This window comes from Puma concolor, chromosome F2, assembly GCF_028749965.1.
Source record: "Puma concolor isolate L17-30 chromosome F2, mPumCon1.1.hap2, whole genome shotgun sequence".
Taxonomy (NCBI): domain Eukaryota; kingdom Metazoa; phylum Chordata; class Mammalia; order Carnivora; family Felidae; genus Puma; species Puma concolor.
Window position 1 is genome coordinate 45,612,718 of NC_141684.1, and position 24,747 is coordinate 45,637,464.

General features: G+C 34.7%; 2 protein-coding genes across 3 annotated transcripts in view; one reads left to right on the plus strand and one right to left on the minus strand.

Moving 5' to 3' along the window:
* CF2H8orf88 (chromosome F2 C8orf88 homolog) overlaps window positions 1–17,945 on the plus strand; it is a 37,401-nt gene extending 19,456 nt beyond the window's left edge. Inside the window, exons 5-6 of the mRNA XM_086695897.1 lie at window positions 15,976–16,082; window positions 17,531–17,945. Of these exons, the coding sequence (XP_086552023.1) occupies window positions 15,976–16,082; window positions 17,531–17,554 (131 nt within the window). The 3' untranslated portion in view covers window positions 17,555–17,945. The remainder of the gene's footprint in view (window positions 1–15,975; window positions 16,083–17,530) is intronic.
* A 741-nt stretch (window positions 17,946–18,686) lies between these two features.
* Window positions 18,687–24,747, minus strand: part of NECAB1 (N-terminal EF-hand calcium binding protein 1) — a 194,402-nt gene continuing 188,341 nt past the window's right edge. The window contains exons 12-14 of one of the 2 annotated variants that reach the window (XM_086695896.1): window positions 24,256–24,347; window positions 20,992–21,059; window positions 18,687–20,522 (exon numbers count right to left, since the gene is read on the minus strand). In XM_086695896.1, coding sequence (XP_086552022.1) covers window positions 21,034–21,059; window positions 24,256–24,347 — 118 coding nt within the window. In that variant the 3' untranslated portion in view covers window positions 18,687–20,522; window positions 20,992–21,033. Of the gene's footprint in view, window positions 21,060–24,255; window positions 24,348–24,747 lie in introns of both variants that reach the window. The other variant, XM_086695895.1, reaches the window with a different exon arrangement.

Genomic DNA, 24,747 nt, shown 5'->3' on the forward strand with positions numbered 1-24,747 from the left:
TCCCGTTTCTCCACATCCTCTCCAGCATCTATAGTCTCCTGATTCGTTCATTTTGGCCACTCTGACTGGCGTGAGGTGATACCTGAGTGTGGTTTTGATTTGTATTTCCCTGATAAGGAGCGACGCTGAACATCTTTTCATGTGCCTGTAACTCCATATTTCTAAATAAAATGTTTAAATTGTTTCCAAATTTAAAATTGTTTTGATATTCTATATTGGCAGCCTATTGTGGAAAATGAGAATTTAATGTCTTCCATGTCACTTCCCTCACTTCTTCACCCTTCTTTCTCCCCTCCCCACCATATAGTCATTTCACAAATTTTAGTGAAAGCATTATCACTCTTTATATTATATGACTATGTAAATACAGTTGTTTAGCCAAGAGGTGCATATGTCTTGCATACAATCCATCGTTTTTTCTTGGAGCTAATGCTTGCATTGTTTTCCTGTGTGACTCTTGTTAACTTTTCCCCTTAATGCTCCAACAACGCTCTTACACTTACCTGTAATATTTTTCTTATGCACAAATATATCAATTTGTATTCTACCCCCCCCCCCCCCGCCCAAGGAAACTTTTCCTTCAGAATCCTCCATTATCTTGTTCCAGTATAGACTACTCTTCAGTATTGTTGTCCTAGAATGTACTTTACTATTATCTTGGGACACCCCTTTACAATTCTTTGGTTTCTTTCTTCTTTTTTAATTGAAGTATAATTCACAATTTAAGCCATTTTAAAAGGTATAATTTGGTGGCTTTTAGTACAGTATTATACAACCATTACCACTGTCTAGTTCTAGAACATCTTTATCATCCGAAGGAACCTCAAATCCCTTAAGTCATCATTTTCCATTCTCCCCTTTGCCTAGCCATTGACAAACCCCAATCTACTTTTTGTCTTAATGGAGATATTTATTCTGGGTATCTCATGTAATGGGATTATCTTATACATGACCTTTAGTGTCTGGTTTCTTTCACTTAATGTAAGATTCTCAAGGTTCATCCATATGTAGCATGTATCAGTACTTCATTCTTCCTGTTTATGGCTGAACGATATTCTGTTGTATGGATATGCCACATTTTATTTATCTCTTAGTTGATGGACATTTGGGTTGTAAAGTTTTTGGCTATGATGGATAGCTATAAATATTTTTGTACAAGTATTTGAACACCCGTTTTCATTTCTCTTGGATATATACCTGGGAGTAGACTTGCCAGGTCATATGGTAATTCTATGTTTAACTTTTTGAGGAACTGTCAAACTGTTTTCCACAGTGGCTGCACCATTTTACATCCCCACTAACAATGTGTGAGGTTTTCAATTTCCTGACGTCCTTGTTAGGATATTTTTTTTATTATAGTAATTCCAGTGGGTGTGAAGTATCTCATTGTGATTTTGGTCTGCATTTCTCGAATAACTAAGGGTATTGAGTGTCTTTTTCCTGTGCTTGTTGGCCATTTGTGTATTTTCTTTGGAGAAAGGTCTATCCAAGTCTCTTGACCATATTTCAGTTGGATTATTTTGTTGTTGTTGAGTTATAAAAGTTCTGGACACTAGACTCTCATCTGTTTTCTTTCTGCTACTTTCCTTCTTTCCCCCTCCCCTGCCCATGCTCACTTCCCTTGTCCCCCTCCATACACACTCACATACATGTGTATATAAGAAATCTGATATATATATATATATATATATATATATATATATATATATGCATATATATTAGACCCTTATCAGATGTCTGATACTAGGCTCTTACCAGATATATTCATATCAGGTATATAATTTGCACATATTTTCTACTATACTGAAGTTTCTTTTCATTCTCTTGTTAGTGTTCTTACATGTACAAATTAAAAAAAAAATTGATGAAGTCTGATTTATCTTTTTTATTTTGTTGTTCATGCTTTTGATGTCATATCTAGAAATCATTGCCAAATCTCAGATCATGGAGATTTAACCCTATGAGTTTTATAGTTTTAACTCTTACACTTAGGTCATGATCCATTTTGAGTTAGGTTTTGTATATGGTGTTAAGTATAAGCCCAACTTCATTTTCTTTTTTTTTTTCTTTTTTTTGCATTGGCTATCCAGTTGCCTCATCACCGTTTATTAGACTATTTTTCTCTCCAGTGAATTGTCTTGGCACCTTTGTTGAAAATTATATGACCATAGGAGTATGTGTTTATTCCTGGGCTTTTAGTTCTGTTTCCTTGATCTATATATCTATTCTGTCCCAGTACCACACTGTTTTGATTACTATAGCTTTATAGCAAGTTTTGCAACTGGGAAGTGTGAGTCTTCAACTTTGTTCTTTTTCAAGGTTGTTTTGGTTATTTGGGTTTTTTTGCAATTCCATGTGATTTTTAAGATCAACTTTTCCATTTCTGCAAAAAAGGCTCTTCTTTCAAAAGAAATTTGGTAGCAATGACAATGAATTTGTAGATCACTTGGGGGATTATAACAATATTAAAATTTTCAGTCCATGAACATGGGGTGTATTTCCACTTATTTTAGTCTTTATCAGCGTCTTAGTTTTCAGTGTACAAGTCATGTACCTCTTTGGTTTAATTTATTCCTAATTATTCTTTGTCAAGCTAATGGAATTGTTTTCTTAATTTCCTTTTTTTTAAGTTTATTTAGAGAGAGAGATGAGAGAGAGGGCAGAGAGAATGCCAAGTAGGCTCCACACTGCCAGTGCAGAGCCCAATATGGGGCTTGAACTCATGAACCGTGAGATCATGACCTGAGCCAAAATCAAGAGTCAGATACCCAACCAATTTAGTCACCCAGGCGCCCCTTTAATTTCCTTTTTTGATTGTTCATTGATAGGGTAGAAAATACAGTTGATTTTGTGTAGGGACATTACTGTCAGCTTACAAAAAATAAAAAGGATGGTAAGAAAATACTATAAATTTCTTAAGATGGTATAGAATATCTGAATAAACATCTAGCAAGTCAGGAGATTGAATTTGTAACAAAAAATATCCTACCAAAGAAAAGTCCAGGACTTGATGGCTCCACTGGTGAATTCCATCAAACATTTAAAGAAGAATTAATACCACTTTCTCAAATTCTTCCAAGAATTGAAGAGGAAGGAACACTTCTCAACTATCCTTTGGGGCAAGTATTACTCTGATACCAAAGCCAGACAAAGACATCATGTGAAAAGAAAACTACAGATCAATATCCCTTAGAATATAGGCACAAAATACTAACAAACCAAATCCAGCAGCAAAGAAAAAAGATTATATACCATGGCCATGTGGGATTAATCCCAAGAATCCAAGAGTAGTTCAGCATGTGAAAATCAATTTGTGTAATAGACCACATTAACAGAATGCAGGGACAAAAAAAAAAAAAAAAAATACATCACCATCTCAGCTGATGCAGAAAAAGCATTTGACAAAATCCAATGCCCTTTCTTAATAAACACTCTTAGCAAGCAAGAAGTAAAAGGGAATTTCCCCAACATAATAAAGGGTGTATATCAAAAACCCATAGCTAACATCATAATTAGTGTGAAAAACTGCAAGTTTTCCCCCACCAAGATCAAGAACAAGGCAAGGATACCCACTTTCACCACTTAAATTCAACATTATACTGCAAGTTCTAACCAGAGCAGTTAGTTAAGAAAGGAAATAAAAGACATTCAAATTGGAAGGGACAAAGTAACGTTATCTCTATTCACAGGTGATACAACCTTATACATACAAAATCCTAAATCCATAGTATAGTAAATGTAAAAAATTATTAGCTAATAAATGGATTCAGCAAAGTTGCAGGTTACAAAATCTTTGTTATTCATGATTTTAGTAATTTGAGTCCTTTTTCTAGTTGACCTTTGTCATTTTGATCTTTTCAAATAATCAACTTTTGGTTTATTGATTATTACTTTTCTATCTATTTCATTTATCTTTAATCTTTATTATTTCATTCTGCTAGCTTTTTATTAGTCTGCTCTTTTTCTAGAAGTTCTTAATATTTGATGTTAGGTATTTGAGTTGTTCTTTTTAATTTTTATTTATTTATTTTTAAAGTTTATTTATTTTGAGAGAGTACAAGCCGGGGAGGGACAGAGAGGGAGAGAGAGAATCCCAAGCAGGCTCTGTGCTGATAGCATGGGTAGTACCTGACACGGGGCTCAGTCCCATGAACTGTGAGATCGTGACCTGAGCCGAAACCAAGAGTCAGTGCTTAACTGACTGAGCCACCAAGGTCCACTTGAGCTGTTCTTTTTTAAAGTAGGTATTTGTAGTTATAACTTTTGCTCTGAGCGCTGCTTTTGCTGTATCTTTTAAAGTTGTGTCTTGTTTTCTTTTGTCTCTATATTTTCTCAGTATTCTTTGATCCATTGGTTTGAAAGTATCTTTCTAATTCCTACGAATTTATGCATTTACCAGTTTTACTTCTGTTATTGATTTATAGGTTCATTGCATTATGGTCGGAGAGGATATTTTGTATGATACCGTTGTTTTTTAAATTAAGACTTACTCTGTAGCCTAGGGTGGTTCATCCTGGAGAAAGTTTCATGTGTACTTCAGAAGAATGTATATTCTGGTGTTTTTGAGTGAAGTATTCTGTATATGCTTGTTAGGTTTAGTTGGCTTATAATGTTGTTCATGCCCGCCATTTATTTCCTTGTTGATCTTCTGTCTAGTTTTCGGTTCATTATTGAGAGTGGGGTTTTGGAGTCTCCAGTTGTTGTTATTAAACTCTGTGTTCCTCCAGTTTGGTCTGTTTTTTTCTTCTGTTGTTAAGTACTATATAATTATTATCACTTTAATGAATTGACCCTTTTAACATCATATATACATGTATGTATGTACACATATGTATATATGATGTTACCTGTTTATCTATTATAACAATTTTTGTCTGTTTTAATCTGTTATTAATATACCCATTCCAGCTATCTTTTGGTTATTGTCTGCATCAAATATCTTTTCATTCATTCACTTTCAGCTTATTTTTGTAATTGAATCTAAAGTGAGTATGTGTAGACAGCATATGATTGGGTCCTATTTTTAATCCATTTTGCCAATCCACACCTTTTAATTGGAGTGTTTATTACTGACAATTAATTGTAATTTCTAATAAGGAAGGACTGACTCCACCCATTTTGCTATTTCTATAACTTTTATATCCTTTTTGTTTTTCATTTCCTCTTAATGAAATATTCTCTTTATTGTTTAATAGATTCTACTGTATCGTTTTTTTTTTTCCTTTTCATTTCCCTTACTATATATTTTTTTAAGTTTATTTATTTTGAGAGAGAGAGAGATACACACACATGCCTGAGTGGGGGAGGGACAAAGAGAGAGGAGAGAGAGAATCCTAGTCAGGCTCTGCACTGTAAGCATGGAGCTCTATGCAGGGCTTGAACCCATGACCATGAGATCATGACCTAAGGTGAAATCAAGAGTCAGAAGCTCAACCGACTGAGCCATGCAAACACCCCATCCCTTACTGTATATTTTGAGGTTATTTTCCTAGTGGTTGCACTGGGAAATAACTTTAATTTACACAATCTAGTTTGAATTAATATCCATTTAGTTTCAATATTATAAAAAAATTTTGCTCCTATAGTTTCATTCCACCTTTACATTGGCATTGTCACAAATTCCATCTTTACATGTTGTGTAATCTATCAACCTAGATATATAATTCTGAATTTTTATCTATTTCTCTTTCAAATCACATAGAAATAAAGGGGAGTTACATCCAGAAATTCATTGCTACTAGTTTTTAACTTACCAATGTAGTTAGGTTTACTAGTGTTTACTTCTCAATGTGGGTTCCAGTTACTTTGTACTTTTTTATTTCAGCTTAAAAGATTCCCTTTAGCATTTTTTCTAAGGCAAGTTTACAAACAATGAAATCTCAGTTTTTGCTTATCTATGACTGTCTTAGGTTCTTTTTCATTTCTAAAGGTAGTTTTGCTGGTTGTAGATATTTTTGGTTGAGAGTTTTTTGTTTTCAGTACTTTGTCTTCCCACTGCCTTCTGGTCTCTGTGGTTTCTGATGAGAAATCAGTGTTTTTATCCAATTGAGAATCCCTTATAAGTGACAAACTGCTACTCTTACTGACCTCAAAATTGTCTTATAACAGTTTACTTGTAATGGCATCTCGGTGTGAATCTCTTTGAGCGTATTCAGTTTGTAGTCCATTGAGCTTCTTGATTGTGTCAGTGTGTGTATTTCATCAGATTTGGGAAGTTTTCTCTTATTATTTTTGCTCTTTCTCTTCCTGTGGCTCCCATTATGCATTTGTTGCTATTCTAGCTGTGGTCACACAGATCTCTTAGGCTCTGTTCATTTTTCTTCATTCTTTTTTCTTTATACTCCTCACACTGGGTAATGTCAATTGACTTATCTTTAGATTTGCGGATTCTTTCTCTGCCTGCTCATATCTGCTGTTGAACCATTCTAATGAATTTTTCACTTTGGTTATTGTACTTTTTTCACTTCTGTTTCACAATTTTTCACTTTGGTTATTGTACAGAATTTGTTTGGTTCCTCTTTATGATTTTGATTTCTTTATTGATATTTTCTGCTTGGCAAGACATTGTCTCAAGATTTCCTTTAGTTCTTCAAGCATATTTAAGGTAGCTTATTTAAAGTCTTTCTCTAGTAAGTCCAATATCTGCATCCTCAGAGAAAGTTTCTATTTTTTTTTTTCTTTTCCTATGTAGGGGGCCATACTTTCTTAATTCTTAGCATGCATTGTACTTGAAAACTGAGTATTTTGAATATAATGTGTTAACTCTGGAAATCAGATTTTCTCCCTTTTTTTAGGGTCTGTTGTTGCTGCTTGTCATTTTTGTTGTTTGGTGACTTTTCTGAACTGACATTGTAAAGTCTGTGTTTGTCACATGTGGCCACTCATGTCTCTGTTCTGATATCTTCATGGTCAGCTGATGATTGAGCAAAGAATTCCTTCAATACCTAGAACCAAAAAAACAGAAAAGGAAAAAAAAACCCTCTCCCAAATCTTTGCATATGGTTTGCTTCTATATATGTGTTGGGGTCTGCTTTCAGTACTCAGTTTGGCATTTTACAGCTCTTCCTTTGACTTTACTTGTTTCCGAGGAACCTGAAGGTTAGCCAGAGGTGACATCTTAGGACCTTCTCAAGCCTTTCTGAGCATGAACCGAGCCTTTAGCATGCATGTAGTCTTCTAGATTCCTGGGAACATTTGAGTCTTTCAGTGGCCTTACTCCCAAAAGCATCTTTTTCCCTAGTTTTCTTCCCAAGCTTTCTGAGTTTTCCTATTGTTTGCTTTAATTGTTATCCCTTGTCCCAGATGGAACTGGCTAATATATTTCCCTATAAATGTTTTGTCAAATGGATTCAGATAGCAGTCTCCTCCCTGGGATAGTTTTCAGTTGAGATATAACTAGGCAAGTCTTTTGAGATGATTCTTTAGGGAGTCACCAGACAGGTAAAAATGAAAAACACAGTTCTCTGAGAATATGGTTTGCACTGTTCTCTCCAGTCCTGGGAGCCTGTGTCAGGAAAGAGAGCATTTGTTTTCAAGGCCACTGCCAAGCTGGATTAGGAGAGATGCTTGAGAGCAAGCTAAAATGCCACAAAACTCTTTACCAAATTTAGCTGTTTTTTCTTCACTAAGCATCCCTCTGGTTTTGTAAGCTTTTGATTCCAGAATTCAGAAAAAAGTTGGTTCTGGAAGTTTTTTGACAGTTTATTTGTTGCTTTGGTGGAAGAATAGACTTCTAGGGTTTCTTTCTTGGTCCCCTTGGCTGACATTACTCTCTTCTGTTTCCTGATCCCTTTGTTTTCTTCTTTTTTTATTTACCTCCTCATTTTGCTCAAGTTCATTTTCCAGGAGCTTCAAAAAAAGGGTATTAGTTTGGTAAATTCTTTGAATTTATGTATTTGAAAATGTACTAATTACATGCTTGACTGATAGTTTGGCTAGATAGAATGAATTTCTAAAGGTTATGCTAAGCGAAGAAGCCAGACACAAAATATTGGACATTGTATGATTCCATTTATATACAGTTTCTAGAAAAGGCAAATCCATAGAAAGGAAGTAATTGCTTAGATGGGATGGGATTGAGAATGGGGAGTGACTACAAATGGGAGTGAGGTCTAATATTATATATTAGAATATAAGTATTCTAAAAATAGATTGTGACAATGGTTTCCCAACTCTGTAAGTATACCAAAAGTCATTCAATTGTATACTCAAAATGAAGGGCAGAGAGAGAGGGAGACAACTGTGCTGTCTGACAGAATGGAGTCCTACATGGGGCTCAGACCCACAAACCATGAGATCATCACCTGAGCCAACACCAAGAATCATAAACTTAACTGACTGAGCCACCCAGGTGCTCCTGGAAAGCATAACCAATGTTCCTATGAACATTCTTGTAAAAGTTTTTGGGTAGACATGTTTTCATTTCTCGTGGGTAGAAGTGGGATTACTGGGTCATATGGTAAATGTGTACCTAACTTCATGACAAATTTGTTTCAGGTGACTATCGCCAGCAGTAGCTGCAAATTCTAGTTGCTTTTAGTCCTTGCCAACACTTGGTATTGACAGTTCATCTGATTTTTAGTTTTTGCAATTCTGAGAGGTCCTGATTTCCAAATTACTACAAACCTGGCAGTTTCACTACTGGTTCTCTACCAAAGAGAAATGAAAAATATGTCCAACAGAAGCTTGTAGTATACCCCCATTTTATTCAAGTTGGCAAATGTTGGCTTAAAGTTATTCATTGTATTCTCTTATTTCCTGTTTAACATCTGTACAATCTGTGGTAACCACCCCTTTTTGATCCTTGGCATTTGTTTTTTTGTGTTCTTTTCTGCATCAATTAATCTATCTTGATATTTGTCAAATTTGTTTCTCTTTTTTCAAAGAACCAGCTTTTGGCATTTTAATTATATATATTATTTTCTGTTTTGGTGATGTCTCCTTAAGAAATTCTTAAGTATAAGAAAGAAATTTTTGGGGCTCCTGGGTGGCTCAGTCTTGGGTAAGCGTCCAACTTTGGCTCAGGTCATGATCTCACCATTCTTCAGTTCGAGTCCTGCGTCGGGCTCTGAGCTGACAGCTTAGAGCCTGGAGCCTGCTTCAGATTCTGTGTCTACCTTTCTCTCTGCTCCTCCCCCACTCATGCTCTGTCTCTGTCTCAAAACTAAATAAAAATTAAAAAAAATTAAAAAAAAACAAAACAAAAGAAATTTCTTGTACTTTGTTATTATTTTCTAGCATTTTAAAGTAGATTGTTAGGTCATTTGTTGTAGATGTTTTCTTATAAGAATTTATAAATTTCTCTTGGACCACTGCTTTAGCTGAATTTGTTTAGCACAAACTTTGACATGTTATATTGCCATTCACCTTAAAATATTTTTTAATTTCCTTATTTCATCTTTGACTTGTGAATTATTTTAAAGTATGTTGTTTAATTCTAAGATATTTGAAGTTTTTCTGGATTTATTATAGATTTATTAACTTTATCAGAGTCTGTATGATTTCAAGTCTCTTAAATTTATTTTTTTTTTTGCATTTTTTATTGGAGTACAATTGACATGTACATTATATTAGTTTGATGTGTACAGCATGATTCAAAATTTGTATATGGGAAAATGACCATCTCAATAAGTCTAGTTAACATTTGTCACCATACATAGTTACAAATTTTTATTTCTTCATGTTGAGAACTTTACGTTGTACTCTCTGCAACTTTCACATGTGCAATACAGTATCGTTAACTATAGTCACCATGCTGCACATTACATCCCCATGATTTATTTATTTTATAACTGGAAATTTATACCTTTGGACCCCCTTTCCCTACTTTATCCACTCTTGACCCCCTGTTTCTGGCAACCACCAATCTGCTCTGTGACCTCAGATTTTTTTTTTCTAATTCCACATATAAGTGAGGTTGTGCAGTATTGTCTTTCTCTATCAGACTTATTTCACCCTGCTTAATACCTTCTAAGATCATTCATGTTGTCACAAATGACAAGATTTCATTCTTTTTTATGATTAACATTCCATTGTGTATGTATATATATCTCTTTATACATTATCAATAGACAGGATGCTTCCACATTTTGGTTATTGTAAATAACTCTGCAGTGAACATAGGGGTACATATATATTTTTGAATTAGTGTATTTGTTTTCTTTGGGTAAATACTCAGAAGTGGAATTGCTGGATTTTTTATTTCCATTTTTAAGTTTTTGAGGAAACTTCAATACTGTGTTTCATAGTGGCTATACCAATTTACATTTCCACCAACAGTGCATGAGTTCCCTTTTCTCCACATCTTTGTCAGTGTTTGTTATTTCTTGTCTTTTTGATACTAGCAATTTTGACTGGTATGAAGTGATAGCTAATTGTGGTTTTGATTTGCATTTCTCTGATATTTAAATGTTGAGCATATTTTCATGGGTCTGTCATCTGTATGCTTATTTTTTTTGGGAAAAATGTCTATTCAGCTTCTCTGCCCATTTTTTAATTGGATTTTTTGGTGTTGAGTTGTTGAGTTCTTTATATATTTTAGATGTTAACCATTATCAAATGTATCATTTGCACATATCTTCTCCCATTCAGTAGGTTGACTTTTCATTTTGTTGACTGTTTCTTTTGCCTTTCAAAAGCTTTTTAATTTGATATAGTCCCAATTATTTTTGCTTTTTTCTCTCCTAAGAGACAGATCCAAAAAAATATTGCTAAGACTGAGGTCCAAGAGATTACTGCCTTATATTTTATTTTAGGAGTTTTATGGTTTTAAGTCTTACTTTTAGCTCTTTAATCCATTTTATTTTTGTGTGTTGTATAAGAAAGTGGTCCAGGGGCGCCTGGGTGGCGCAGTCGGTTAAGCGTCCGACTTCAGCCAGGTCACGATCTCGCGGTCCGTGAGTTCGAGCCCCGCGTCAGGCTCTGGGCTGATGGCTCAGAGCCTGGAGCCTGTTTCCGATTCTGTGTCTCCCTCTCTCTCTGCCCCTCCCCCGTTCATGCTCTGTCTCTCTCTGTCCCAAAAATAAATAAACGTTGAAAAAAAAAAATTAAAAAAAAAAAAAGTGGTCCAGTTTCATTCTTTTGTATAGATTATCATAGATTAATTGACCATATAAGTGAGGGTTTATTTCTGAGCTCCCACTTCTGTTTCATTGATATTTCTTTTGTGCCAGTACCATAATGTTTTGATCGCTATAGCTTTGTAGTATAGTTTGAAATTGGAGTGTGATAACTCCAGCTTTGTTCTTCCTCAAGATAGATTTGGCTGCTCATGGTCTTTTTTGGTTCCATACACGTTTTAGGATTTTTGTTGTTGTTGTTCCATTTCTGTGAAAAATGCTATTAGTATTTTTTTATGCTTATTTTTGAGAGAGAGAGAGAGAGAGAGAGAGGCAGAGAGAGAGGGAGACAGAATCTGAAGCAGGCTCCAGGTTCTGAGCTGTCAGCACAGAGCCTGATGTGGGGCTTGAACTCACAGACTGCAAGATCATGATCTGAGCTGAAGTCAGACGCTTAACCAACCCAGCCACCCAGGTGCCCCAATGCCATTAGTATTTTGATAGGGATTGCATTAAATCTGTAAGTTGCATTGGGTAATATGAAAATTTTAGCAATATCAGATCTTCCAGCCCATGAGCATGGGATATCTTTCCACTTACTTGTGTCATCTTCAGTTTCTTTTATGAGTGTCTTACAGTTTTTATTTTTTTATTTTATTTAATTTTTTAATTTTTCTTTTTTTGAGAGAGACAGAGCATGAGCGGATGGGGGAGGGGCAGAGAGAGAAGGAGACACAGATCTGAAATAGGCTCCAGGCTCCAAGCTGTTAGCACAGAGCCTGATGTAGGGCTCAAACCCATGAACTGAGAGATCATGACCGGAGCCGAAGTCGGATGCTCAACCGACTGAGTCACCCAGGTGCCCCGAGTGTTTTCCAGTTTTTAGAGTGTAGGTTTTTCACCTCCTTGACTAAATTTATTGCTAGGTATTTTATTTTTCTGATGCAGTTGTAAATGGGATATTTTCTTAATTTCTCTTTCTGATAATTTGTAATTCGTGTGTAGAAATGTAATAGATTCCTGATTTTTAATTTTGTATCCTGCACCTGACCGAATTAACTTAGTCTGATAGGTTTTTCATGGAATCTTTAGTGTTCTCCATATATAGTACCATGTAATCTGCAAATAGTGACAGTTTTAACTTCTTTCTTACCAGTTTGGATGCCTTCTATTTCTTTTTCTTGTCTGATTGCTGTGGCTAGGACTTCTAGTACTATGTTGAATAAAAATGACAAGAGTGGACATCCTTGTCTGGTTCCTGATCTTAGAGAAAAAGCTTTCAGGTTTAACCATTGGATATGATTTTACCTGTGGGTTCATGATACATGGATTTTATTATGTTGAAGTATGTTTCCTCTGTACCCACCACTATGATCTTTTTAATGTATTGTTGAACTTTGTTCACTAATATTTTGTTGAGGATTTTTGCATCTGTTTATCAAGGCTTGAATTTTTTTGTGGCATCCTTTTCTCATTTTGTATCAGGGTAATGCTAGTCTCATGAGTTTAGAAGAATTCCGTCCTCTTCTGTTTCTTGGAAAAGTTTCAGAAGGATTGGCATTAATTCCTTGAATGTTTGCTAGAATTCATCAGTGAAGTCATCTGGTCCTAGATTTTTATTTGATGGGAGGTTTTTAATTGTTGGTAACAGTCTCCTTGCTAATAATTTGTTCAGATTTTCTCTTCTTCATGATTCAGTTTTGAGAGATTATATATTTCTAGGAACTTACCCATTTCTTACAGGTTGTCAAATTTGTTTGATGTATAATTGTTAATAGAAGTCTCTTTGTATGTAATTTTTTGTATGTCTGGTATTATTTTTGTAATGTCTCATTATTTGTGATTTTGAGTCCTCTTTTTTCAAGCCCCTTAACTTTATTGAGACTTGTTTTATAGCCCAGAACATGGTCTATTTGAAAATAATTTGTATTTTTCAGTTGTTGATGAAGTTTCTATAATTGTTAAATTAAGATGTTGATATTGTGCAGATCTAAGTATTTTCTATTTTTTTGTCCAGTTCTATAAACTGCTGAAGAGGTAGTTTTATATTATGTTTTTGTGGAATTGTATATTTCTTTTATTTCCTTCCATGTATTTTGAAACTTTGTCATTGGACACAACGTATCAGTAATTATCTCTTTAGTTGATATTAAAATAGCCACTCCAGCCTTCTTATTCCTATTTTTTGCATGGTATATCTTTTTATATCCATTTACTTTCAACCTATCTGTATAAATCTTGCAGGCAGCATATAATAATAGGGTTTTCTTTTTTTAATCCACTTTGTCAATTTATGGCCTTTAATTGCAGTGTTTAACCTAAGAGTTAGCAAACTGTGTCCCTCAGTTCAAATCCTTGTTTAGGAAATTATATTTTATTGGAACACAGCCACATGCTTTATTTTCTGGGCTGCTTTTGCATTATAAGACTGAGTAGTTGTGACAGAGACTGTATGTTCCAAAACTCTCAAATATTTACTATCAGGTCTTTTATAAAAAAAAGTTTGTTGACTCCTGATTTAGACCATTAACATTTAAGGTGATGTGGTTGGATTTAGGCCTATTATTTTTTATTTTGTTCCATTTTTTTAATTTTTCTGCCTCCTTTTGGATATTTTTGAATGTTTATTGGTATTTGATTATATCTTTTGGATTGTTAGCTATATTTTCTTGTGTTTCTAAGTTGTTGGTCTAGGGATTATAATACCTAACTCAGTGTACTTGTTAATATTAAACTACTTCATGTGAAATGATGATGGTAAGACCTTGCAACCATGTGTAGGTTCCTTCCCTTTCCACCACTGCCCTGACCTTTTTGTTGTAATTGTATGCATCCTATTCTTAACCAGTGTCCTAAGTTTTGCTTTTAACAGTCATACACAGTCACACAAAACTCAGTGGGAAAAACAGGAGGCCATTGTATTTGTCAAGCTACTTATTACCCTTTTTCTTTTATTCTTCATTTCTGAATATTAAAGTTTCTGTCTAGTATCATTTCCCTTCAACCTGAAAAACTTCTTGTAGCATTTCTTACAGATCAACGCTACTAGTGACAAATTCTTCTAATTTTTTTTTCTCTTCTGAAAATGTCTTTTAACTTCACGAGTATTCCAAGATTTTCCGCTGGTTAGGTGTAAAGTGTAAAAAACCTCTCCTCTGCTTCTTTCTCTACTCTCAGTACTGTACTATATTCACAACACTTCACTTCTGACATTAGATGTATCATTTTTCCAGATATCAATATCAATTCTCTGCAACACCAGCTGGGTATCCTACAATTCAGTTTTCACACTAACTGGAATTAGTTTAGACCCCACAGATTAAGGGCTCAGGCTCACAACACTACCCTTCACTTCAGATGAAGTGAAGCTTGCATTGTTGCAAGCAGTAGGTCCCTGGATTACCCAGAATTCCTATCCAAGTTGGCTACAAATTGGAGGTTTCCAAGTTTCCCTTCTTGGATTCGATCATTTGCTAGAACTGCTCACAGAACTTAGGGTGATCTAACATTTACCAGTTTATTATATAATAAAAGCTATGATAAAGGATACAGATAAAGAGCCAAATGAAATGATACATAGGGAAAAGTCTAGAAGGGTCTCAAATGTGGGAACTTCTGTCCCTGTGGAGTTGGGGTGTGCCACCCTCCTGGTACATGGAGTTGATGGATGTGTTTACCAACCCAGAAGCTCTCCACACCTCATATTTTTGGGATTTTTATGGAGGCATCATGTGGCATGATCACTCATTAGTTCAATCTCCAGTCCCTCCCCTTCTAGAAGGAGGTGGGGGATGGGCTGAAAGTTTCAAGTTTCTAATCATGGCTTGGTTGACAACTCCTGTTGACCAGCCCCTGTCCAGGAGTCCACCAAAAGTCACCTCCTTAGAACAAAGGACATTTCTGTCACCCAGGAAATGCAAAGATATTTAAGAGCTGTGTCAGAAGGAGGATCAGAAACCAAATATTTGAAAAGATGCTCCTAGCATTCTTATCACTTAAGAAATTACAAGGGTTTTAGGAGCTTTGTGCCAGAAACCAAGGACAGAGACCAGTGTGTGTGTGTGTGTGTGTGTGTGTGTGTATTTTTTTTTTTTTTTCTCTTTCACAATATGGAGTTCTAGGTTGTCATTTCTTTTGTGTTAGTATTTTAAGTATATTGCTCTGCTGGCTCAGCAAGTGGTCTTTTTTGGTGATAGTTTCTGAAAAGAAATATGCAGATATTTGAAGCATTGTTTTTATTCCCATTTAAAGATAGGGTGGCTCAGTCGGTTGAGCATCCAACTGTTGATTTCTGCTCAGGTCATGAACCCAGGGTCATGGGATCGAGTCACACGGAGTGTGGAGCCTGCTTCCGATTCTGTCTCCCTCCCCTGCTTGTATTCATGCTCTCTCTCTTAAAAAAAAAAAAAAAAAAAAGGCGGTGGGGGGGAGTCTATCTTAGATCTTTTTCACCATTACTTAGCACACCTTTCATGCACAGATGTATAATAAATTTTCTTGAATTTACTTTGTATTACATTTTAAGTTAATATGAAGACTAGATAGGCTTATTAGGGTTCCATTTTGGCAGGGTCTGAATTGCCCAACAGGTGTTACTGCTGTTATATTTTATAATGCAAGTTCCCTTCACTAGATATAAATAACCAGATGAAAGAAGCCATGCATTACCAGTTTTCTGAAATAGTTCTCTCCCTTCCATTTTTCCTGGGTTACTTGGCTTCCTTTCCATGTAAAAGGAAAATGGGAGGCAGTAGGTACTTTCCAAAATTTTTTGCCTTTCTTCTCTTTTGCATAGAAATTACTCATATTTTTATAAAATAATGGACCATTAAGGGACATGCAGAAAGAAATGAACCAAAAACTGTTCTGGAAGAGTTATGTATTTTGTAACATTGCACTTGATATTTAATATCTATAGAGAGAATTAAATACAGCAGAGATTTCCTGTTGAAGCTCTCAAGTGTTTCCATCTGCAGAAAAAAACCAGACTTTCTGCCTGATCATCCCATTGTACTTCAAAAACCAGTAAGTAGTTTTCTAATTTTATATTCTAAAATATTTTTCTTCAGTGTTTTCACTAGATTCTCACTAGATTTTTAATATTATGAAATATAACTCAGAAAAGTACACAAATGTATAATATAACCAAACTGTAAGTAATAATAGAATGGAATTGTATTTTTAAGAAATACTTTTTCCATTGAAAGATACAGAACATCCATATTAAATCTTGTAATCAATCCATCTGCAGTTGATTTTACTGTATGATGTGCGGTAGGGGCCAAGTTTTACTTTTTTCTACATGAATATCCGGTCATCCTAGCTCTGTTTATCGAAAGGGTGGTCCTCTGCCACCTTGTGGTAATAGATGCGAGGTGTGTTTCTGGGCTCCCTACTCTTAGTCCTTCTATACAGTAAAACCAGTCATCCCACAAACAGTATGTTTGCTGTTCTTAGCGCTTTATATTTCTGTGTCACCGCCATCACATTTCACCAAAATGGATACAATAAATACACATATCTTTTAGGATATTGATTGGAAAGGACATGCATTTCGCTACCAGACTTGGGTTCAAGCTGTGGCTTCACCTTGTGTACTAAAATATCATTCTAACTTCAGTTACTTGACCTTCTGTGTCTGTTCTGTGATTGTAGATAAAGTTGATAATCTCTAGTTGTTAGGATTAAATGTATGGAAGAGCTTGGCATGGTACTTAGCTCTCATTGTGCACTCAGTAAATTGGCTTTATTTCGAGTTTAGAGTTTTCACAAACTACTTTATGTAGGTAAATACTCCATGGAGATTAATTCAGAATATGGGCATGCTGAGAATGGCTCAAATGTGAGATGTGTAACATACTTCCTGTGCTCTCCATTTTTTTAGGATTTCTAACCCTTGGGAATCCAAAGCCTTTTTTTTCTCTTAGAATCTTTTGAATTTTAACTTACAGTGTTTCTCAGTGTTTCCTAAAGTCCCTACCTTGTAGAACCCTAGTCAGTTTTTCAAAATTTAAGCAGAAATTTGTTTCTTTCAGAATACCTTGCACACAGGAATATTTTGTCATGAAAAATGTCCTTAATGACGTTCACATTTTCCGACCTGTTCAGAGATCTTGATATGTATGAGTAAATCAGTGCTATATATTGTCAAGTTTTCATTTGCAGACTTATTTCATCTCTGACATTTTATTTTGTAAATAAAAGTTTGACATACACATTATTTTGAACAAACCAGGTACCACAGAAACAGAACAGGTTTGAAATACAATCTAGTATATTTAAAAATGAATTATGTTTTATTAAACACAGGAGAACTGTTTTGACAAGTTCCAGTTACTATAATACTTTCTATAGCAACATGCATTTAAGATCTGTAAACACTTAATAGGGTCACAGTATTTGGTTTGATAAACTAGTAAAAACTGTATTCATTCAATCTAATTGATAAATTAACTTTTTCTTCTATGTTACAGGAAAACCACCCAAGTTTTAAGTAGCATTTTAAGAACAGATGAATTTGAACATAAAGAATTACTCGTTTTATATTTTGGACACCTGCAAATGAAGTGGACCTAGTAACAATAACTGTAATGGACTGTGACAGTTCAGCTTATTTTTAATTTTGATGGTTGGGTATTTGGTTTCTCCCTAAAATGAGAAAGATATTTTAAACTATAAAGAATTTTCTAATCAGTTTCAACTTTGCAGGCAGTTTCCTGCATAAATTGGGAAGTAACACTGGAAAGTAGGAATTCGGTTAAAGTGGGAAGACTGTATTTATAATTTGCATGCTACTTGCAATTTTTTTTTGTTTTTCATCTCTTGTAATAATGGAATGGAAATGTAAGCTGTAAAGATTCCCAAATATAAAGTATTTGCTATGATGTATATATGGTACATAATTTCTTGTTGCTTTTAAAGTTGCTTTTGTTCTGTTTGCCACTGATTTCATACCAGCATTTTGAAAGGCTCTTTACAATCTCTCCAGAGGCTTAGGATGATTCAGGATGTTCAATGCATAGTTCTCCATGACAGGAAACAGAATCTTTTAATAGGCAGTTCTTTGGTCTCTAGGTTTTCGATAGCATTGTTTAAGATTCATAATTACTAGCAGAGACTGACAGTTTGGAAACCAGGAAACTGAAGGTGGAGAATAGCTGCTACTTGTTGTGTCTAATCAGACTACATGAACAGAAGTTGGGCAACTGCAAAATAAAACGGATATTTTTACCCCCAAAAGAGGAAAATTTTAGGCATTTGCAAATAATTGAGGTGCATTAAGTTTCAATTCTGTAATTTCTTATAACAAGAACACATGGATGAAGAATTTGGGGGTTTAAACTTTTAGCTCCTAGAAATTTTATATAATAAATTACTATTGAAAAAAAGTTTCTTCCAGCATAGTGTCAAAAAAAATTGCTGATGTAGATAAAGGTAAGTGTAAACTTTCCCTACTTTTATTTTCTCAGATCCCCAGGTCTACTGGCAAGGCATTTGAGACCATCATTTGGCAGAAAGTTTATCTCATACTGAATTCTGAACTCCTAAAATCAGTACCTTTTTCCTCACTGGTCTTTGGGCTTGTTACCTAGATTTAAGCTTTTAGTCCATGGGAGGCTTCCCATCCTGGTCTAGTTTTCATTACTTTGTTCCCCAGAAAGAGATTTTTTTTTAATAGGAACAAAACCCCCATAAATTTATGGGTTAATTAAAAATGATACATTAATACCTAGGGCCCAGATTTTTCACTTATTTTCTGCCCTATTTTCCCTTTATATATATATATATATATATATACACACACACACACACACGTATATATATATATATATATATATATATATATACACACACACACACACACACATATACTGTGTATCCACACACATTCTCACACACATAAACATTTATATATAGTTTGTGTAAAAGCTGGGGTCAGTATAACCATATTTTTCTGGCTCTAGTTAAAAAAACTATGATAGAACCTATTCTAGTTTGGAATCTAAACAGCCATTCTGCTCAACACTGTTACTGAGGGCAGAAACCTTTTTGAAGTCCTACCACCATTGTACTTCGGAAACTGCCTCATACTTAGAAGACTTAGGTACTTTCTGATTCTAATACTATGTTTTTACTGGCTATAATTTGTATTTTTTTGAAACCATTTATAAACAACCTTTTCAAGAAGAGTTTGTATGTCAGACGCCACTGTATATAATCAGAGTGAGACTGCAAAGACTGTGCTCTTATCCGTTTGCTTTTGTACATGTGTATAGTTTGTTTGAATAATCATTGTACAACTCCATTCATGTTCTCTGCTTTGTATATAAATTAAAAGAGTTGAGCCAGGTGTTGTTTCATAGTGTTTGTCATCTTTAGAAATGACCAAAGACATACACACATATGTACACATGCACACACATTTGTGTGTGTGTATATGTGTATATATGTCAAAATTTACTGCCCTTGTCTAGTAGAAACTATGAAAAAAATAATTTAGAGTGAATGAGGGCATACAAAGGTAGTGACAGAAGTTAGTATTTCATAAATTAGTTGGAGAAAATATTTTAGGTCAAATTTTATATTTAAAAAATATAATTTTAGTTCGACCCTCTGGGTTTTCCAACAGTAAAAAAAAAAAAATAAAGTTTTTTCCTTGAAGACCTATGGCTTCAAAGGAATTTGGATTAGAGAATAACATGGTAACAAACTCCCATATGTACTGGATTTTCACTAGCAGCATTTACCGGAATAGATTCTATTAAAAATATGTAATATATGAGCTTGTACAGCAGAGCATATTAGGGACACAGTTAACTGTTCTAGTGACATTAGAGCTGTTGTCATTCTAGTGCTGAGACTGGGAAATGTTTTCTGTCCAATACCTTCCCTAAAGTTTTGTGCTTAATGTATAGTTCTTCTTTGTTCACTGAGGTTAAAGTTTTGTTTTTTAAATATTTTGAACTCATTATTTAAGTGCAAATGTCTATTTTTTAATAAGAAATTTAGTCCTCTGGATCATGTGCCAAAAATTTGAACCTGATTTTCTCAAACTAAGACTGTCCTCTTTTCTTGATTTGTTGAACTTACATACAGGGAATTATGATGCTAATAAATGATATAACTATAGATCATTATAGAACTATACAAGTTCCGTTACTAAATGGTACCCTAACTATCACAGAATTGTTCACTTGCAAAAAAACCAGTTTATAACCTGACAGGTATATAGAGAGTGTAGATTATAGCCAAGATTGTTGTATACTCCTGTATCAACTTTTTTTCTTTTTAGCTTAAACAACAGAAAGGCATTTTCTCACAGTTCTAGAGACTGGAAGTCCAAGACCACGGTGCTAGTAGGGTTGATTTCTTCTGAGGCCTCTCCTTGGTTTGCTGCTGGCACCTTCTTACTGTGTCCTCATGTGGCCTTTTCTCTGTGCACATGCATCCCTGCCGTTGCTCTCTCTGCACATAAGGACACCATTTTGGAGCATGTATTAGCGTTTTTCAGTGAAGTGAATACTCAAAAGATCGTGAGTTGGGAATACAGTGAGCATTACTGAAGAATATAAGCTTCATTCACAGAAAACCAGTTACTTAAAAATGACAAAACACTGATTTAACCCCTAGCTTATGACAAATCCACAGAAGCTATCCTATATACTCTAAAAGTTCCCACTTTAATTATTTTTTATCACTTCTTTTTCACAAATTTGTTCCTTTATGTGTACACTTGTTTCACATATTAGGATTTTGCCACGAAAGGGTTTTAGGTTACAATGTAGCAAAACAGCAGACTTCAAAAATTTAGCTAAAATTCACATGAAAGATCTAGAAGACATTTTAGAAGAGTGCACGTCTTAAATATAGTAAAAGTATAGTGTAGATTAGTAACTGCAGAGAATTTTCTAATTCACATTTTAGATGAGAATACTTGTTTTTCACTCGGAACCATGAGGAAAATGTCTAGGAACATCTAGTTGTTCAGGATCCACCATGAAGCTGAAAAGAGAAAAACAAATTTTTAAACGATGGAAATAATTGCCAGGGTGTAATCATTCTTAAAAAGACTATTTTCTCCCATCTTTAGTCTGCGTTATTATCTTTCACGTCACTATTTCCTAAGCCAAGTTGATCTCTTTCTTTGCAATATTTGTACCAGATCTTTAGGCACTTGGTTATAGTCTAATTTTGTTGTTATGAATGAATGGAGCTTATCTTGGGCAATGAGGTCATAAATGTCCTGAAGATGAAATCATGTTGTTGGTGTTTTAATCTACCTAGCTAGTACTGGCAGCGGTTTGGGAGTATAAGACACTTTTACATAACAATTTCATAAAGATTGGGTATAAGCAAGTGGATGTGTTTTAAATATTGTTTTAGTACATCTATGTTGTAAGATTGAAAATGTCTTCCCTAGTGAATATAAATGTCCCAAAGACAAATCTATGGCAAAGTAAGACAGGCGGAATGCTGTGAGAAACAGACAAATGAAAAGGATTAAAACTTGTTTTCAAAGCTGTTGAAGTGACATGCTGGCTGACAACAGGATCTTATTTTCTTGTGTATCTTCTTTTCTCATAAACCACAGGCGTTTCTCCTTTGCCAAGGGATATTTTGCTGCACAGACCGAATTCTCACACTTCGGTCTCGGTGTTTTATGATGGCTAGTGGGCCTAGTTAGCCATACTCTAGTATGACTCATTTTAATTATTTTTATATTCGAGAGTTCTTGGAATAGATTTTGGCTTGTATTTTACATAACTGGATACAGTGTGGTTTTGCTGCTTTATTTCTTAAGATGTATTTTAGGTAAACCACTTAGAAACCTAATAAAAAAGCAGTCTTCCAGAAATCATAATTTGTGAGTTAAATTAAAAATACAAACCTACTCCTCTCTGATACCTGTCTTTTCAGATTGTTTTGTAGGTCTAAATATGTATAGCGAAAACACTTTTATTTTTAGCCTTCATATGACAGACAAAATTTATAAAAGTGGTTATTGAAAATAGTAGAAGTCATAGGGCCATTAGAACTATAAATAATATTTATAAACTAATTCTAGCTGTTTGTCCAGGGAGGTGTGTCTACTGTTGCAATTTACAAAACTTTCCTATCAAAAAGAATAGGATGCCCCAAACAGATGTTTAAAAAATCTTGTTTGAGGGAGATTTAAAAAATGTGTTAGAAATCAAGCCTTTCTTTTTATTCTTCCAAATTTCAGTAGTCACTGTTGAAATTAGATGTGATATTAAAATTAGTGGAAAATAGGGTAGCAAAAGAAGGCATTAAATTGTATTGAACTTGGGCTCTGAGAACAAGAACTGAGCCAGTTTTATTTGAGCCCAGCTCTTCTAACGTGGGAAATGCTCTCAGAAAGAGTGATAGAGAAATTTCAGCCGCATTCATGGCTTTCTTATTTGAGGATTAAATCCGAGATATGCAGCAAGGGAAATTCTACAAGTTTACCATCTCTAAGCCAGACAAACCTGTTCTTAAGATCCAGAGTGAGTGAATAGCTAAAGCTCACGCTAGATGGTAAGTCTGACTGGAAAGCACTGACCCCTGATCTCACCTACTTTTACTTCCAGAATTTACCTTTTCACTTTCTATTATTCCATCAAAATCTACCCTAATTTTTAAATTCCTACCACTGTACCAAAACTGTTCTCTTGAACAGTGACCTCTGGTCAAATGCAGTTTTCAGTCCCATTCTCTCAAGTCCCAGTTCACTGCGTAGGCCCCTGAGGAGCACAGTGCCTTGCATGTTACTTCTCTTTTGGTTTCCTTGCTACTCAGCTACTCTGATTCTCCTACCTCTCAGTGGTTCCCCTTAATTTCCTTAATAAAGGAGGCTTTTCTTGCAACCTTAAAAATGAAGACATTTTCCTAGGCTTCTGTCAGATATCTTGTTTTTACAATATACCCTTTCTCACCAAGCCTGGGCTTCAAATATCTTGCCACAGTTAACTCCTGAAAACTGTATTGGCAAAGGAACTCTCTCGGTAGCTCCTGGGCCTACGTTATTGCATACCTGACCAATCTTTCTCCTCCCGTGACATCCACCTTTCTCCGTCCTGCCAGTTCCTACTGATTAGAGCATTCACTATCCCTCTCAAAGACCTTTAATGACTTCATATTACTAAGTTCACTCCTCATTGTATTTTCAACCTCATTTCCTACACTTTCTTCTCTTTCCACATGTATCACATATGAGCCTTATGCCACAGTCTTACTTTTGCACCAATTAGCCAAGCAGATTTAACATTTTTTGGATTTGTTCATGGGTACAGTTTACCAAAGTATCATCCTCCATATTTATTTGTCCAACTCTCACCTTTTAAGGTCCAGCTCCAGAGTCCTCTCTTTTAAAAAACCTGTTGAAGCAATCCCTTCTCAAAATCCACATGCATATTAGGACCATTAGTAACTACTATGTCATATCCTGAGCTTGGTTCTTTTCTGCAAGCTTTGGTCTTTCCTATTGCTATTCATGGGAAGGGACTCCATTTTTACTCTCTACTCTAGCTCTTAGCATAATGTTTATTCAAAGTTAGAACTCAGCACTAGTAAACAGGCTAAGAACCCCAGTGTCCCCAGTACTTAGCACATATAATAACACTGAGTAAATATATTTAATTGGTGTTTGTTAGGGCAGATGAACAAATGAATTTTGGTTCTCAATTATCTTAAGCCTTGGCTAGGCCAGACTTCTTAGACAAATTCATTTCAGATTTCTCTTTCAATTCTGCTTTACCCCAATTACAAATATTTTAACAGCTATTATAATAAAAATATTTCTAGCATGATTCTAATCTGCAGCCTCTGGGTCACGTATTTCAAATTAATTCAATACACTAAAGTATAGTAAAGCATTTGAATAATTTTTTCAAAATGTCATGATTTGACTTGTACTTCAAGTTTGTTAAATTATTGAAGATGACCAGAAAATGACTAATATTAGGTTTAATATAGCCAGGAATACACATAGGATCAACTAAGGACTCATGACAATAGAATATATAGATCTCTTATTTCCTCCTCCCACTTTCAGATTTTCAGATATACAAAGAAATAATGAAGAGAGAACCACTAATAAACTGTGTGTGTGGGAGAAAGAGCACACTTTTTTTTTTCCACACTATCTTTTAAAAAGCAAAAGACCATACAAAAAGACATACAAGCACAGTATAATTACCAGGAACTAGCATAGTAGATGTGAGTTCTGGAGTTTCCAAGAAATCCACGTTACTTCTTTGGAATGTCTTGCTATAATTCGTCTGAAGGTGGCTGTATAAATATAGATTAAGACTGTGAATTTTTATTAGAGTGCAAAACAGAGTTCAAATTCAATCAAAATGGCAAGGTTTTAGATGATTTGGATTGTCTGAATATAGACTTCTTTTTATCACTACGTACCCTAAGATAAAAAATAAAAGACATGTGTAATTTAACAACTGTCGGCAGAAAAAATATTTTAAAGACTTCTAAAAACAGAATACCATTAGCTCCCTATAGAAGATAAAATAAAAGGAGAAAGACTTTAATTGCAGAAAGAAGTTTAAACAGAAGGAAGAATACATTGGCTGCCCCGATGATTAAAAAAATAGGATAGCTAAGAAGAAAGACTATAGATTTTCTCTCCCTAGGAGAAAATAAATAAATAAATAAAAATCATCTTAAAGTGTAG